The sequence below is a fragment of the Thamnophis elegans genome, chromosome Z, assembly GCF_009769535.1.
Source record: "Thamnophis elegans isolate rThaEle1 chromosome Z, rThaEle1.pri, whole genome shotgun sequence".
Classification (NCBI taxonomy): Eukaryota; Metazoa; Chordata; class Lepidosauria; order Squamata; family Colubridae; genus Thamnophis; species Thamnophis elegans.
Genome location: NC_045558.1, coordinates 127,826,382 through 127,841,400, shown reverse-complemented (window position 1 = coordinate 127,841,400; position 15,019 = coordinate 127,826,382). Strand labels below are relative to the sequence as shown.

At 36.2% G+C, this 15,019-nt stretch overlaps 1 protein-coding gene across 1 annotated transcript; it reads left to right on the top strand.

Annotated features, from left to right (window-relative positions):
• Positions 1–4,708: 4,708 nt before the first annotated feature.
• Positions 4,709–15,019, top strand: LOC116521731 (vomeronasal type-2 receptor 26-like). Its single transcript, XM_032236392.1, has 5 exons — positions 4,709–4,917; positions 8,141–8,432; positions 9,346–10,209; positions 13,193–13,319; positions 14,109–15,019. Exons 1-5 carry the CDS (start codon positions 4,709–4,711, stop codon positions 15,017–15,019), a joined length of 2,403 nt encoding a protein of 800 aa, XP_032092283.1.

Genomic DNA, 15,019 nt, shown 5'->3' with positions numbered 1-15,019 from the left:
TATATGGACAGCAGCAAGAATAATATAGGTCTTGGAGATTGAATGAAAACTTATTTAGATATGAAAAGTATATTAATGATTGTAAAAAATTGTTATCTGAATACTTTGTTTTTAATATGAATAAGGGTACACCTATGGAATTCGTATGGGATGCAAGCAAAGCGTATATGAGAGGAGTGCTGAAGAATATAAATAAAACACATAGATATAAACAAGGGTTAAAACAAACAGAATTGGAAGAGGAAATTAAGAGGAAAGAGCTGGAGTTAACAATGAATCCAGGCGATACAAAGGTTAAGGAAGCAATCACCATATTAAAATCTCAATTTGACATGTTGATCTCTGACCAGGTAGCCACTAGTTTGTTATATGCGAAACACAATACTTTTTGTAATGCAAACAAACCTGGCAGATGGTTAGCTTATCAGATTAGGAAAAAAAGGAAAACTCGAAATATACCTAACTGACTTACAGAGGGAAGGAGGTGTTTCAACAGGATGAGATTCAAAAGGTATTTCGGGAATTTTTTACAGAGTTGTATAAAGAGGATAAAATTAACGGTTTAGATATAGACAGATATTTAGATAAAGAGAAAATACCCTCAGTTAAAGAAGAGCACAGGCAAAAATTGAACCAACCAATAACCTCGGGGGAAATTTTGCAGGTAATTAAGCAACTAAAGTTAGGGAAAGCACCAGGTACAGATGGTTTGACAGCGGTTTACTATAAAAATTTACAGTTAGAAATGGTAGAACCTCTTAGAGAATTATTTAATAAGATTCAAACGGAAGGCAAGGTGCCTCCATCTTGGAAGACAGCGTTTATATCTTTGATACCCAAAGAAGATCAAGATACTACCCAACCAAAAAATTATAGACCTATCTCATTACTTAATGTAGATTATAAAATTTTTACTAAAATACTAGCAAATAGGTTAATGCTGGTTATTCAACAATTGATACACACCGACCAAACAGGTTTTATACAGGGGAGACAGATGAAAAGTAATGTTAGATTAATTATCAATGCATTAGAATATTTGGGAAAGAACAACCAAATTCCTGCTGCGTTCATATTTTTTGATGCTGAGAAGGCCTTTGATCGAGTTAACTGGCAATTTCTGTTGAAGATATTGCAAAAAATGCAGATAGGAGATAGCTTTTTACAGTCAATTAAAGCAATATACCAACAGCAAACGGCACAAATCATAGTCAATGGAAGTTTAACAGACTCTTTTCAAATTGGAAAAGGTACAAGACAGGGCTGTCCTTTGTCCCCACTATTGTTTATTATAACTCTGGAAGTATTGTTGAATAAAATACGGGGCTTGGATGGTCTAAAAGGGATCAAGATTAGGCAGCAAGAATACAGAGTGCGCGTTTTTGCGGATGATTTGGTCATAATATTGGAACAACCGCAGGAATCCAGTATGGTTTTAATGAATACGATTAATCAATATGGTCAAGTGTCTGGTTTTAAAATAAATTTAGGGAAAACAAAAATATTAGCTATAAATATGAATACTAAACAAAAGGAAGAACTAGGAGGGATGCTAGGATGTGAGGTAGTCAAAAAAGTCAAATATCTTGGAGTAAATATTTTAACCTCAAACGGGAAATTATATAAGCATAATTATGAACCACTTTGGCATAGTATACAGATAGAGATGAAAAAATGGGAGAAATTGCACTTATCTTTGCTGGGTAGGATAGCGGCAGTGAAAATGAACATCTTACCAAAATTTTTATTTCTCTTCCAAATGTTACCTATACTTAAAAAAGATGCGAATCTTTTAGAATGGCAGAAGGGTATCAACAAATTTGTATGGGCAGGAAAGAAGCCAAGGGTAAAGATGAAAATAATGCAAGATCTTGCATTATGAGAGGAGGCTTGAAATTACCTAACCTAAAACTATATTATGATGCAGTGGCGCTATCTTTAATTAGTGATTGGACTCATTTAACTAATGATAGAATACTGAATATCAAGGGACACGATCTGGTATATGGTTGGCATGCTTACCTGTTATTTAACAAAAAATTGGATAAGAATTTTAAAAGTCATATCTTAAGAAATGCTTTACTGCGGGTCTGGAAAAAATTCCAATATAAATTAAATGACAAGATACCCATGTGGGCAATTCCTAGACATGCAATTGAAAATATGAATATAGCACAAAAACAGGATAGAACTACCTACAGACAGCTTCTCATTTTGGAAAGTGGGGTACTACAACTAAAATCTTTAGAGGTATTAAAAGAGGAGAAGATAGTTCAAACATGGTTCCAGTATGGGCAATTACAGGCCAGGTGGAAAATAGATCAAAAAATTGGTTTTATCCAAGTTGAGGATAATTTGTTTAAACTAATAAGAGATCAAAGTTTAATGCATATAAAGAGGATATATAATGTATTAATACAGATAGATTCAGAAACAGAATTAGTTAAAGATTGTATTATAAAGTGGGCTCAAAATATTGAAGAACCAATAATGTTGGATACATGGGAAAGAATATGGGTAAGAAATGTGAAATTTACACAAGCTCAAAACCTGAGAGAAAAATTTTATAAGATGTTCTATAGATGGCATTTAGATCCTAAAAAGTTGGCTTCTATGTATCCAAATGTACAGCCTAAATGTTGGAGGTGTGGTTCTCTCGATGCTACATATTTTCATATATGGTGGACCTGCCAAAAGGTTAAGGCATTTTGGATAAAAATATGGTGGATTATGCAAAATATCTTTAAAAGAAGGATAAAGTTTACTCCTCAGTTATTTTTACTAGGTATATGTACTGACTTTACAGTGGTAGAGACTAACTTGATTCTGCACCTAATAATGGCGGCAAGACTGTTGGTGGCGCAATACTGGAAGAAGGAAGACTTGCCTACAACTCAAGAATGGACATTGAAAGTTACAAATTTAGCCGAGATGGCTAAAATATCGGCATATCTTAAAGATCATTCAAATGAGAGATATAAACGAGACTGGAAAAAATGGATTGACTATATACAAAACAAATACGGGACTAAGAAATTCCAGATAGTCTATGCTTAAGATTAGGAATGATTTAAACTGTTCAAAGTTAGTGTAGCAGGAAGAAGCTAAGATCAATGTGGAGATGTTATTAACCTCTTTTTTAATTTCTTTTTTCTCAATATATTTTAGACTGTGTTTGTTAAAAATCTATACCGTGTACGGGCTCTGGGAAGTCGGGGGGTGGAGGGAGGTGGGGCGTTGGGGGGAGGGGGGGAGGGGGATATATACTATGTGTTAGATTTCAATGTAATGCGACTTCACATGTATACTGTTTCTCATTAATTTCTCTGTAAAAATAGGACAAGTTGAGTACATTGACATATAGTAGAAATACACCAAGGGGAGGAGGAGTGGGATAGAAGAAAGATGGGTAGAGAGGGCGGGAGAGAGGATGGGAGGGAGGGTGAGAAGGAAGGGAGGGAGTGGATCGGGAGAGAGGACTGGTAGAGGGGGAGGGGAAGTAGGGTAGAGGGGAATGATGGAGGGAAGATAGAAAGTTGGAGGGGGCGGAAGAAAGAGGTGTATGGAGAGTGGAAGAGGTATATTGGGTTTCTATTTTTGGGGGTATTGTTGACAAGAGGAATTGCTGTGATTATTGTTTAATGTTGTATGGCCCCGGCTATGCACAGTATATATGTGAGTGTATGAAAATGAAAAATGGAAAATAAAAACATTTTAATAAGAAAAAAGAATAATATATTCTCAAAATTGGAAATTAGACAGCATACCTACAGCATACCTTCCAAAAATATGATAATTAAAAAAATAATGGACTGAGCGGAAATGATCAAATTAACTTTTAAACTGGAAGAAAAAGAAGATAAAGAATACCATTCAGTATAGGATAAATGGTATGATTGGTTAGAGAACAGGAATAACAAATGAAAGTAGTCTGTGTGTGTGTGTGTGTGTGTGTGTGTGTGTCTATATGTATGTATCTGTGTGTATATGTATATAATATTAGGTTATAGAAATTATAAATATAAAGAGGAAATAGCAAATGGACAATGAATGGAAAGTATGTATGATGATAAACAAACTGGGATATACTGATGTCTTGGAATTGGAAGAATGGATGTAGAAAGTGGTTTTTATGTTTTGCTTTGTAAAAAGCCTAATAAAAATTATAAAATAAATAAAATAAACATTTAGGAGAGGTCTGTCAAACTCTTGGCCCACAGGTTGGATGTGTTATGTTCTCGCCACACCGACACCCGGTCTAGCGAAGGGGAAAAAAGTCATGTGTTGCTGCCATGATGACATGAATTTGACATTTTTGATTTAGGATGCCTAAACACTCTTCTTATGCTTCTACAAATGAAGGGAAAGTTTAGGAAGTTATCATTAGAATCAGGATCTCTAATGCTCTCATTCATTACAAACATCTGTATTGCTTGCCACCACACTGCAGAATTCTAAAAGAGATCTCTACTGCCATAGTAAAAACATGTTTTCTTGTTCAAGGTTCCCCAGGATTTTGTTTCCAAAATTGGGAATTATTCTCCTGCAATTAACAGTCCCTATGTAATTATTTCAACTTCAGCTCTAAATCCATGGGGGGCTGGGGGGTGGGAGGAAGGTGAGTTATTAACTCAAGCAGAATTATACTTCATGAAAGAGAATGTTGATTCACAAAAATTGACCTAAAGAAAACATGCTGTTGTCAAAGATGGTGATATTTGCAGTATTGGTTATTGTGCCTTTACCGCAAGTAGTGTGCAGGGCTAAATGCAGTGTCAGTGACCCTCTGCCATTTCTTCACAAGCAATACCAGTCAGGAGACCTCATTGTTGTGAACATGCTCTCTCAGATCTATGTCTTTCACAAAATGATGGACTTCAGCAAACGTCCCTCTGAGGAGCTATTTGAGGACACTGTGTAAGATTTTACTTACATAGAATGTTAGGAACATAGTCTAACAGTTGGGTTAGCAATATATAAGCCATGATAGTAGTACTGTATCTTTAAGTACTGCTATAAATGTGATTGGTTGCTGTTACCTCAAGTGGCCATAAGATGGAGCCAGAATGACTGTTAGCTCTCTGATTGTTAGATGCTGATCGTTGAATACTGTTTGTAGATGCGTCGTGTATTGCTCACCATGAATTACTGTGAGTTTTGCTACTGTTAGCGACTTTGTGTGCTGAACTGATTATATGATACTAGACTGTGTTTGATGGACCACCCCTTAACTGAGAATGTTGATGATTGACTGTCTTAACCGTGTATGAATTGGACTCTGCATACCTCTATTTTCCACAGAAGTAAAACACTATCTGTTTTTACAATTCAGTGTCTCCGTATGCTGGTTTATGCGTTCTTCTGGACCACTCTCACTACGGTTCTCTGCACGCACTCGTTCTCCTAACGGGGGAGCTGACCTAACAGAGAACATTAATTTGAACTAGGAAGTCTGTTCATATTAGCCTCCCTTCCAATGATTGACTTGACCTTTTCTTTGTTGGTTAGCCCTATCTCCATCCTCCTACTCTTCCTCCTTTTTCCATTATCCTCTTACTCTCCATTTCCTTTTCATAAGCCTCATCCATGCTATGTGATGATTGCATCCTACAATCCTAAAAAATTTCTCCTTTATTTCTCAGATTTTCCCACCATTATGTGAAAACAATGAAACGTATTATATTATTATTTTTTAATTATCTTGTGGGTCTTCATTACTAGCTATCCAGGCTCACATGTTGCCTGTAGGCTGCAGGTTGGAAATCTGTGCTTTCGAGCTTCTCTAACAGTTTCTAGGCTTACTTTTTAGGCATGAGTCAGTGAGGTTCTTTAGAGAAATTTCCTGGTAATAATAGTAATAATGTAACAGAATTGGCTAAATTTGGCTAAATTTATCTTTATATTAGCTTATTTATAATTCTGTTTATTATATTGGCAGATTTATAATTATAAACCATCTTTATATTTAATTCATACATAGCAATAATCTTTCTTCATCTGATTTCTACCTCTTATCTCTAACCACCCATAAAATCTATTCCATATCAAGTAATATTCTGTGTCTTCTTTGTCTTTTATTTTTAAAGTCAATCTGTCCATCTCTGCACAGTCTTAACATTTTCCAAATTTACTTTGTCATCTGATGGAGTGTTCTCATTTTTCCAATATTGTGCAAATACAATCCCTGCTTCTGTCAGTACATATAAAACTAAATATATAGTCCCTTTATCATAGTCCTCTGGCATTATACCCAACAAAAATATTTCTGGTTTCAGATCTATATGTTGCTTAATCATCTTTTTCCAATCAAGTATGTATTTTCTTTCAATATTTTCTTCCTTTCATACAAGTCCATCACATATAATAATAAGTATCTGGGGTAAATGTGTTCATATTTCTTTTTGTTCTTTCTTTGTTTTTCTTTTGTAAATGATGTACCCTGACAATACACTGTATGCAAAATGTTTATGAAATAAGAAAAAGAACTAGAAAAAATAATGAAACATCATGACCTGGTCATTGAAACTACACGGCTATGGATGAAGCATTTAACAGTGATACCCATTGTCATCAGGGCACTTGGCACCATGTCCAAGAATTTTACAAGATACATCAACAAATTGCAGCTTCCTGCAATAACACCAGTGGAACTGCAACAAATTGTGCTATTCGGAACATCTTATATTTTAAGAAGGTACTTGGTTGATACCTAGGACGCTGGCAGCAAACTGTATTAACCATTAGCACCAGTCACTGGTATTTGTAATGCATTTTTGAATGTTCAGTTGGCTGGATTTCATGTTTAATGAATAAAGTATATATAATAATAATAATAATCAGCAAGAAAAAAATCACAAAGTACCGGGACTTGCAAATTCAACTTGAGCAACTGTGGAAAAAGAAATTGGGTGTTGTCAAGATTGTAATTGAAGCCCTTGGAGCAATACCTAAAGGACTACCTCACTATTTGGAAATTCTAAATTTATCGGACTTGAAAATTCTGACTCTACGAAAAACCACTCTACTTAGAACAGCTTATATCCTCTAATGTTACCTTAACAGTTCCTAGGTCCTTGGTTAGGACTTGAGCTCCAAAGGCTGTGAATCTCACCAAAGATTAATCACATAACAACAATAACAACAACAACAACAATAATAATAAACAACCAATTGTCATTGGGGCACTTGGTACCATTTTACAAAACACATCAAGAAATTGCAGCTTCCTGCAATAACACCAGCGGAACTGCAAAAAAAAAAAAAACCCTGCACTACTCAAAACATTGTATATTTTAAAAAGATCCTTGGATGCTGGCAGCAATTCATATAAACCATTAGCACCAGTCAATAGTATTTGTGATGCATTTTTGAATGTTCAGTTGACTGAGTTTCATGTTTAATGAATAAAAGAGATAATAATAAATAGAGAAATGTTCCTGAGAGTTCTCATCTTAACCCTGTCTGCATTTTGGGGTTATCAGTTGATAAGTATTCATCCATTTAAAACAAAAAAAACAAAACAAAAAACACCCAAGTTATTTCAAGAGGAATCTCGATGATCCAAAACTATGAGCCGATGTGGCGCAGTGGTTAAATGCAGCACTGCAGGCTACTTCAGCTGACTGCAGTTCTGCAGTTCGGCTGTTCAAATCTCACCGGCTCAGGGTTGACTCAGCCTTCCATCCTTCCGAGGTGGGTAAAATGAGGATCTGGATTGTTGTTGGGGGCAATATGCTGACTCTGTAAACCGCTTAGAGAGGGCTGAAAGCCCTATGAAGCGGTATATAAGTCTAACTGCTATTGCTATTGCTATTGCTATAAATTATTAGTATAGTCAGCTAAACCATATTCTGTTTCTCTCTTTGTAATAGAGCCATCAATAGTACCTCAGAAATTACTGTCAATGATGGAATGGAGGTTTTGGAAATTTTAAAGAAAATGGAGTGATTCTACTCCTCCAAAAAGCATCAAGACTCTTTTGAAAAATCAACCAGTGACAGCATTTTCTGAAAGTATTACTCAAAAGAATGATTATTGGAAGATTGTCACCAAAATCAAAACAATTGCAATGCTGTTTTATCACAATCAAAGTATGTTATATGCTTTCATTTCAATTGAAAATATGTCTTTCCCTTTCTAGAGTCATGACTCCAATCTACCAGCATATCTTGGCCTTAGAATTTGCCATCAAAGAAATTAACAGAAATCCTCATATTTTACCCAATCATACTCTTGGATTTCAGATCTATAATACCTACTTCATGACAAGTTGGACATACCGTGCCTCATTGGAACTTTTTTCTAAAAAGGGCCAGTTCATCCCTAACTATAACTGTGATACACAGCAAAGACCAATAGCAGTTCTTGGAGGACCTACCACTGAGGTGTGTCTGCACATGGCTACCATCCTGTCCCTCTACAAGATGCCACAGGTATGAGCTTTGATGGACTCCAGACCAAATAGATAGCCATCAATGCCCTTCTAGCCTTCTTTTTATGTAAATTGTTTATGGCAGTAGTTCCCAACCTTTTCTTTACCATTTAAATACATTTTGTGGCCATGGAACATGGATTCTTCCCAAAATAACAAGATTATTCTTAAAACTGATGGCTTCTGATGACTACAAGGGAATTGTGCTGTAGATTATTAATGTCCACAGTTGTGGCCATAACTCTTCTGACATTTTGTGGTTTAAAGATTTAATTATCAATGTTTGTGCTATGCTTTCACAAAGATTAATTTTCCACTAAAGCAATTTTTAAGAGAAACAGTGACTAAAACTACAAATTTTCAGAAGCGTTCTCAGAAATACCTTATATAAAGATATATATTGAAGAGAAAATATAACTAAGCATATAGAGTATTCAAATGTAACAAACATAATGTTAAAGAGTTATGATATGTAGTTACTTACCAAGTAACTTACCAAGCACATCTAAATTATATTAAAGTAACCACAATATCTTTACAATCCCCAAGATATATCACAACTTTTGAGCACCCCTAATATTTGGAAATTGAAACTTGAAAAGTTTGACACACCTTAAACTATTCTCAGCGAGGGATTTTAAGGGATAATCTACCATCTTACAAATACAAACAATTAGGAAATTTTGGTGCAACAGGTTTGATCAATTTCTCTGATAGAGATCAGCCTTTCAACTGATGACATAAAAATCTCCATGTAGGATTCTCTAAATATGTATGTGAAATATCACTTTAGTCAAAATATGAATATATTTTGACCATTGATGTCTATATTGTAGCTTAAGAGGGTAAATAAATGTTTTAAAGAAAAACAAATGTCCTGTTGTCTATTTCCCAGTATTTTTGTTTTTCTGAAGATAATGTATGGTTCCACTATTGAAAGTAACTTGAAAAACGAGATGGTTTTATATCAACAAATGTTTCCAAGAATGGACCATCAGTATAAGGGAATTTTTCTATTATTGCTGCATTTCAGTTGGACATGGATTGGGATCTTGTCTGTGAAAAATGACAATGGTGAGAAGTTTATACAAGATCTGGTTCCCATGTTAGCCCAGAAGGGGATCTGTTCAGACTTCATTGAAACATTTCCAATCATTGATGACTCAAGCAGCATTGTTGAGTTGGTGGAAATGGGACTTGAAATGTACATGGTGGTTATGAAAAGCACAGCTAATGTAGTATTAGTTCATGGTGAAATTTACGGAATCATAGTTCTGAGACTTCTTTCCACCAATTTGAAAATTGAAGATGCACCATTATGGAGACAAGGTAAAATCTGGGTTATGACAGCTGAGATGGATTTCACTTCCCTTCCCTTTCTGAGGAATAGTGACCTAGTCTTCCTCCATGGTGCTCTGTCTTTTGCAATTCACACAGAGAAAGTGTTAGGATTCCAGCACTTTGTTCATACGAGGAAACCAAACTTAGAGGAAAAAGTTAGCTTTGTCAAGCTCTTCTGGGAAAGTGCCTTTCAATGTTCCTTCTCCATCTCTGTTATGAATGAAGATGAAAGTGAGGTTCCTTGCACTGGAAAAGAGAAACTGGAAGCTCTTCCTACATCTGTGTTTGAAATGGACATGACTGCCCATAGCTACAGCATCTACAATGCCATCTATGTTATGGCATATGCTTTCCATGACTTCCATTCATCAGTGCTGGAATACAGAGCGAGAGGGCACGAAGTCCAACTGGAACATCTGGATCAAAAACTGTGGAAGGTAAAACCGTAAGCAAACCAAGGTACTCACTGTATCTGCCACCCTGATCCTAAACAGGGGTACTATTCACTTACTTTCCTTACAGGTTCACAAATGTGAGCACCCGTCCACACATGCGCTCAACCCTCCATGCTTTGATCACACACGCGGCTTGCACACATGCACAGCTTGAAAACGTGTCTAAAGAGGACGGCATAGAGCCAGGGTGGATAAGAAAGCCACCCATGATTTTCACTTCCAGTTCCAGCAAACCGGTCCAAACCGGTCTGAGTGCCACCTCTGATTCCTAAACCTAAATGAAATCCATTCTTCCAAGGAGAATGTACTGTATCTCAGGATGTAGTTTTATTCAATGTCATCATCTCTCTAGCTCTATTCCAAATAATGTCATTATAAATTATTATATCTGCACGTGTATAAGGAATGGGAGCATGCAATTTTTCATTTTATGTTAACAGTGCTTCTTTATTTGGCCTTACAATATCTAGATTTTTCATGCCTTCCTGAATTTCCACATTTCAAGGACTTTCTTGGGTTACAGTATTTATTTCCAAAACAATTTGTTTCAAAGGAAGTCCATGAAGACTGTTTCTGTAACTGGTGTCTTTAGACGTCTTTAGACTTATAATATTTTCCACAGCACAGATTTGCTCTTTCCTTTTTAATAGTTTTATTAATTTTTGTATCAAACACATAAAACAAATAGTATATAAAAAGTAACAATAAGAAATTGAATCTTAATTAACAATTGAATATTGCGATAATTAAAATAATTAAATATTTCCAGATATGGTAATCCTTCATTTATGAAACAAAAGCACTAATATAGATATTATAAACTAAACCCCCCAATATTAAAATTCCAAAGCAAAACCCATCAAAATAATCATTAAAGATTACCACAGACAGGAAGCTACTATAATAATAATAATTTATTTACCAAAAATAATAATATAAATATTACAGACTAAACCATTACCTCCAACCAGAGATGGTTTTCACATAATTTTACCACCGGTTTGCCGCACACCGGCAACTAACTCACAAAATGTAAGTGTGCACTATCCTATCTTATCTTACCTTACCTTACCTTACCTTACCTTACCTTACCTTACCCTACCCTACCCTACCCTACCCTACCCTACCCTACCCTACCCTACCCTACCCTACCCTACCCTACCCTACCCTACCTACCTACCTACCTACCTACCTACCTACCTACCTACCTACCTACCTACCTATCTATCTATCTATCTATCTATCTATCTATCTATCTATCTATCTATCTATCTATCTAATCTATCATCTACCTATCTACCTATCTCATCTATCTATCTATCTATCTATCTATCTATCTATCTATCTATCTATCTATCTATCTAATCTATCATCTATCTATCATCTACCTATCTAATCTATCATCTATCTATCTGTCTGTCTGTCTGTCTATCATCTATCTATCTATCTATCTATCTATCTATCTATCTATCTATCTATCTATCTATCTATCTATCTATCTAATCTATCATCTATCACCTACCTATATCATCTATCTCAGCTATCATCTATCTATCATCTACCTATCTCATCTATAATCTATCTATCTATCTATCTATCTATCTATCTATCTATCTATCATCTGTCTGTCATTCTTTCTTTCTTTCTATCATCTATTTATCCATCCATCCTCTATCATCTACCTATCTCATCTATCATCTATCTATCTATCTATCTATCTATCTATCTATCTATCTATCATCTGTCTGTCTGTCATTCTTTCTTTCTATCTATTTATCTAATCTATCATCTATCATCTATCTATCCAATCTATGCATTTATCTATCCAATCTATGCATCCATCCATCCATCCATCCATCTATCTATCCCTCCATCCCTCCTCCCTCCCTCCTTCCCTCCCTCCCTCCATCTAACCTTGTCTTGTCTTTTTTTTCCCAATGTAGCTCAACCAATTTATGAGATGGGTCTCATTCAATAATAGTGCTGAACAAAAGGTTTCTTTCAACCAAAATGGAGAATTGGAAACTGGATTTGATATTATGAATTGGATCACATTTCCCAATCTATCTTTTATGAGAATCATGGTTGGAAGGATGGACCCCAAGGACCCCCCAAAGGGCATTGTTCACCATTGCTGAGGATGATATTGTATGGCCAGAGAGGTTTAACCAGGTATGGTGAGTTTCATCTTACCTTTAAGACCAATGTCTTTCTGTCGCTCCTTAAATTGTCATAGATTCAAAATCCTAGATGGAAAGTAAATTAAGCTACAGAATATTTCAAGTAGTCCAAGATTCCTAAATGTTCCCCCCCCCCCCGACAAATCTCTGAACTAGCTAGTGAGCCCTTGGTTGCAGTGGTGGGTTTCCATTTTTTTTATTATCAATTTGCTCATGCAAGCAGAAGTATCTGGGCAGGTGGTGGAGCCTCCTGCCACCGCCACTACCAGTTCACCTGATCCGGGCCCCCTGCCTCCGCCACTACCTCTTTGCCCGATCCAGGCAAAACCAGCAGAAACCCACCTCTGCTTGGTTGTCTTCTAAATTACAGTATGTGGCTACAGAAACTAGGATATTAAAGAGCTGATGTTTCTTATCATATTGACATAAAAGTATATGTTTTCCCATTGATACCAAGAGCTGCAAAAGAAAGAATGTGCTAAAAATGTAGCACACATTTTGGATTTTGTAGAACACAGAAGTAAATGTAGTTTATCAAACATGCATACCTACATACCTAGATTCCTACATACTCGTCTGAAAACCTTCATGAGTGCTGAAGTGCTGAATGGTTATAGGACCGAACATTTTCTCCTACAGAAACAAGCCTCTCGTGCAAATAAAGTAAAAGAGAAGCTAACTATCTATTAAGGCACAAAAGAAAAGCATTATGACACTCCAGTACTGGATTACAATTTTAAAAAAATGGTCAAAGCAAATCATTTTCTTCTTTCCTTCTTAAACAGGTCCAACCTCTATCTTGGTGTAATAGTAAGTGCCATTCAGGTTCTAGTAGAAACAAGATAGAAGGAAAGCCATTTTGTTGCTATGATTGTCTACGGTGTCCCCATGGAAAGATTTCCACCCAAGTAGGTGAGTTGTTGCATTTGGTATCCTAGAAAATATAAAGTACCTAAATAAAATGGTGGGTCAAAAGAACAATGAAAAGTTTAGACGAATGTTATTGTTCTCCCTGACAAATGGATGGAGTAAAACATGGAAACTAACCAGCATTCCGTTTATGGAATGGATTTCTACAGTGATACCCAGTAATGTTTTGGACCAAAGATGTTTTCAAATGTAACTTTACTAGCTGGATACCCATGTTTCGCTACTAAACTGTAAGGAGCCCCAGACTGCTTCCGAGTAAAGGTGTGGAATGTCTGCCAGTTTGAACTGAGGTAACAGAATGTGAGGCAACTGGCAATTGGAACAGAGATTTTTTCAGATGGGGAGGGGAAGTAGAATGTCTAAACTCCCAACCTGCAGGCCAAATGAGTCACACACTGGTCACGCTCATGCCCGGTTTAGCAAAGGAGGAGCATCAGAGAATGTTACCATAAGGGATTTGCAGTTTTACAAAATGCTGATGATATGATAGTCATTTCGAAAAATCCTTTCTTAGTGAGCACCTAGAAGCCAAGAGGAACATACGTGTTGAATTTCAGGTTTTCAGGCTTTGCGATTCTTGAGATTTCATGATAAGTGAGTGGTATTTGGCTTGTGTATATCTATATATATATATAGATAGATAGATAAAATGTCTACCAGTATAATTGCTTTTCAAACATTAACAAAAACTTATCTTTTTTGTTAACAAGTATCCTTTTTTGATTTTTGATTCTTCCCATGCAATTCCTAAGTTGTTAATTTATTTTCTAGACATGGATGATTGCTTTCAGTGTCCAGAAGATCAGTACGCAAACGTGAACCAAGATTTGTGTCTTCCAAAGATTGCAACATTTTTGATGTATGAAGAAACGTTGGGGATCACTTTGGCCAGTTCTGCTCTTTTCTTTTGTGTGATGACAATTGGAATCCTTTGGATTTTTATTAAGCATCAGGACACTCCCATAGTCAAAGCCAACAACCGGAATCTCACCTATGCTCTCCTTATTGCTCTCTTCTTGTCTTTTCTTTGTTGTTTCTTATTCCTTGGGAAACCTGATAAGGTGACGTGTCTCCTTCGTCAAACTACTTTTGGGGTCATCTTCTCTGTGGCCATTTCTTGTGTCTTGGCCAAAACCATCATTGTGATTTTGGCATTCATGGCCACCAAGCCTGGGTCTAAGATGACTAGATGGGTGGGAAATAGATTGGCAGTGTCCATCCTATTGTGCTGCACCTTGCTTCAAGGATTTATTTGCATTATATGGCTGGCAATCTCTCCCCCATTCCCAGATGCTGACATGAGTTCAGGGGCAGAAGAAATCTTTCTGGAGTGTAATGAAGGATCAGTCTTCATGTTCTACTGTGTCTTGAGCTACATGGGTTTTCTTGCCATTATTAGCTTTACAGTGGCATTCCTAGCAAGAAAACTGCCTGATGTTTTCAATGAAGCCAAGTTTATTACCTTCAGCATGTTGGTCTTCTGCAGTGTCTGGTTGTCCTTTGTTCCAACATACTTGAGCACCAAGGGGAAATACATGGTTGCAGTGGAGATCTTCTCCATTATAGCTTCTAGTGTTGGGTTACTAGTTTGCATTTTTTTCCCTAAGTGTTACATCATTGTCCTAAGGCCTTCCCTCAACAACAAAGAACAGCTAAGAAGACAAACCCACAGAAAAATGTAA

Excerpts from the sequence above, each read along its gene's own strand:
- LOC116521731 (XM_032236392.1), top strand. The coding sequence starts at position 4,709 with ATGGTGATATTTGCAGTATTGGTTATTGTGCCTTTACCGCAAGTAGTG. Across the intron at positions 4,918-8,140 it reads GAGCTATTTGAGGACACTGT|AGTCATGACTCCAATCTACC; the intron begins GTAAGATTTTAC and ends TTCCCTTTCTAG. Across the intron at positions 8,433-9,345 it reads CCCTCTACAAGATGCCACAG|ATAATGTATGGTTCCACTAT; the intron begins GTATGAGCTTTG and ends GTTTTTCTGAAG.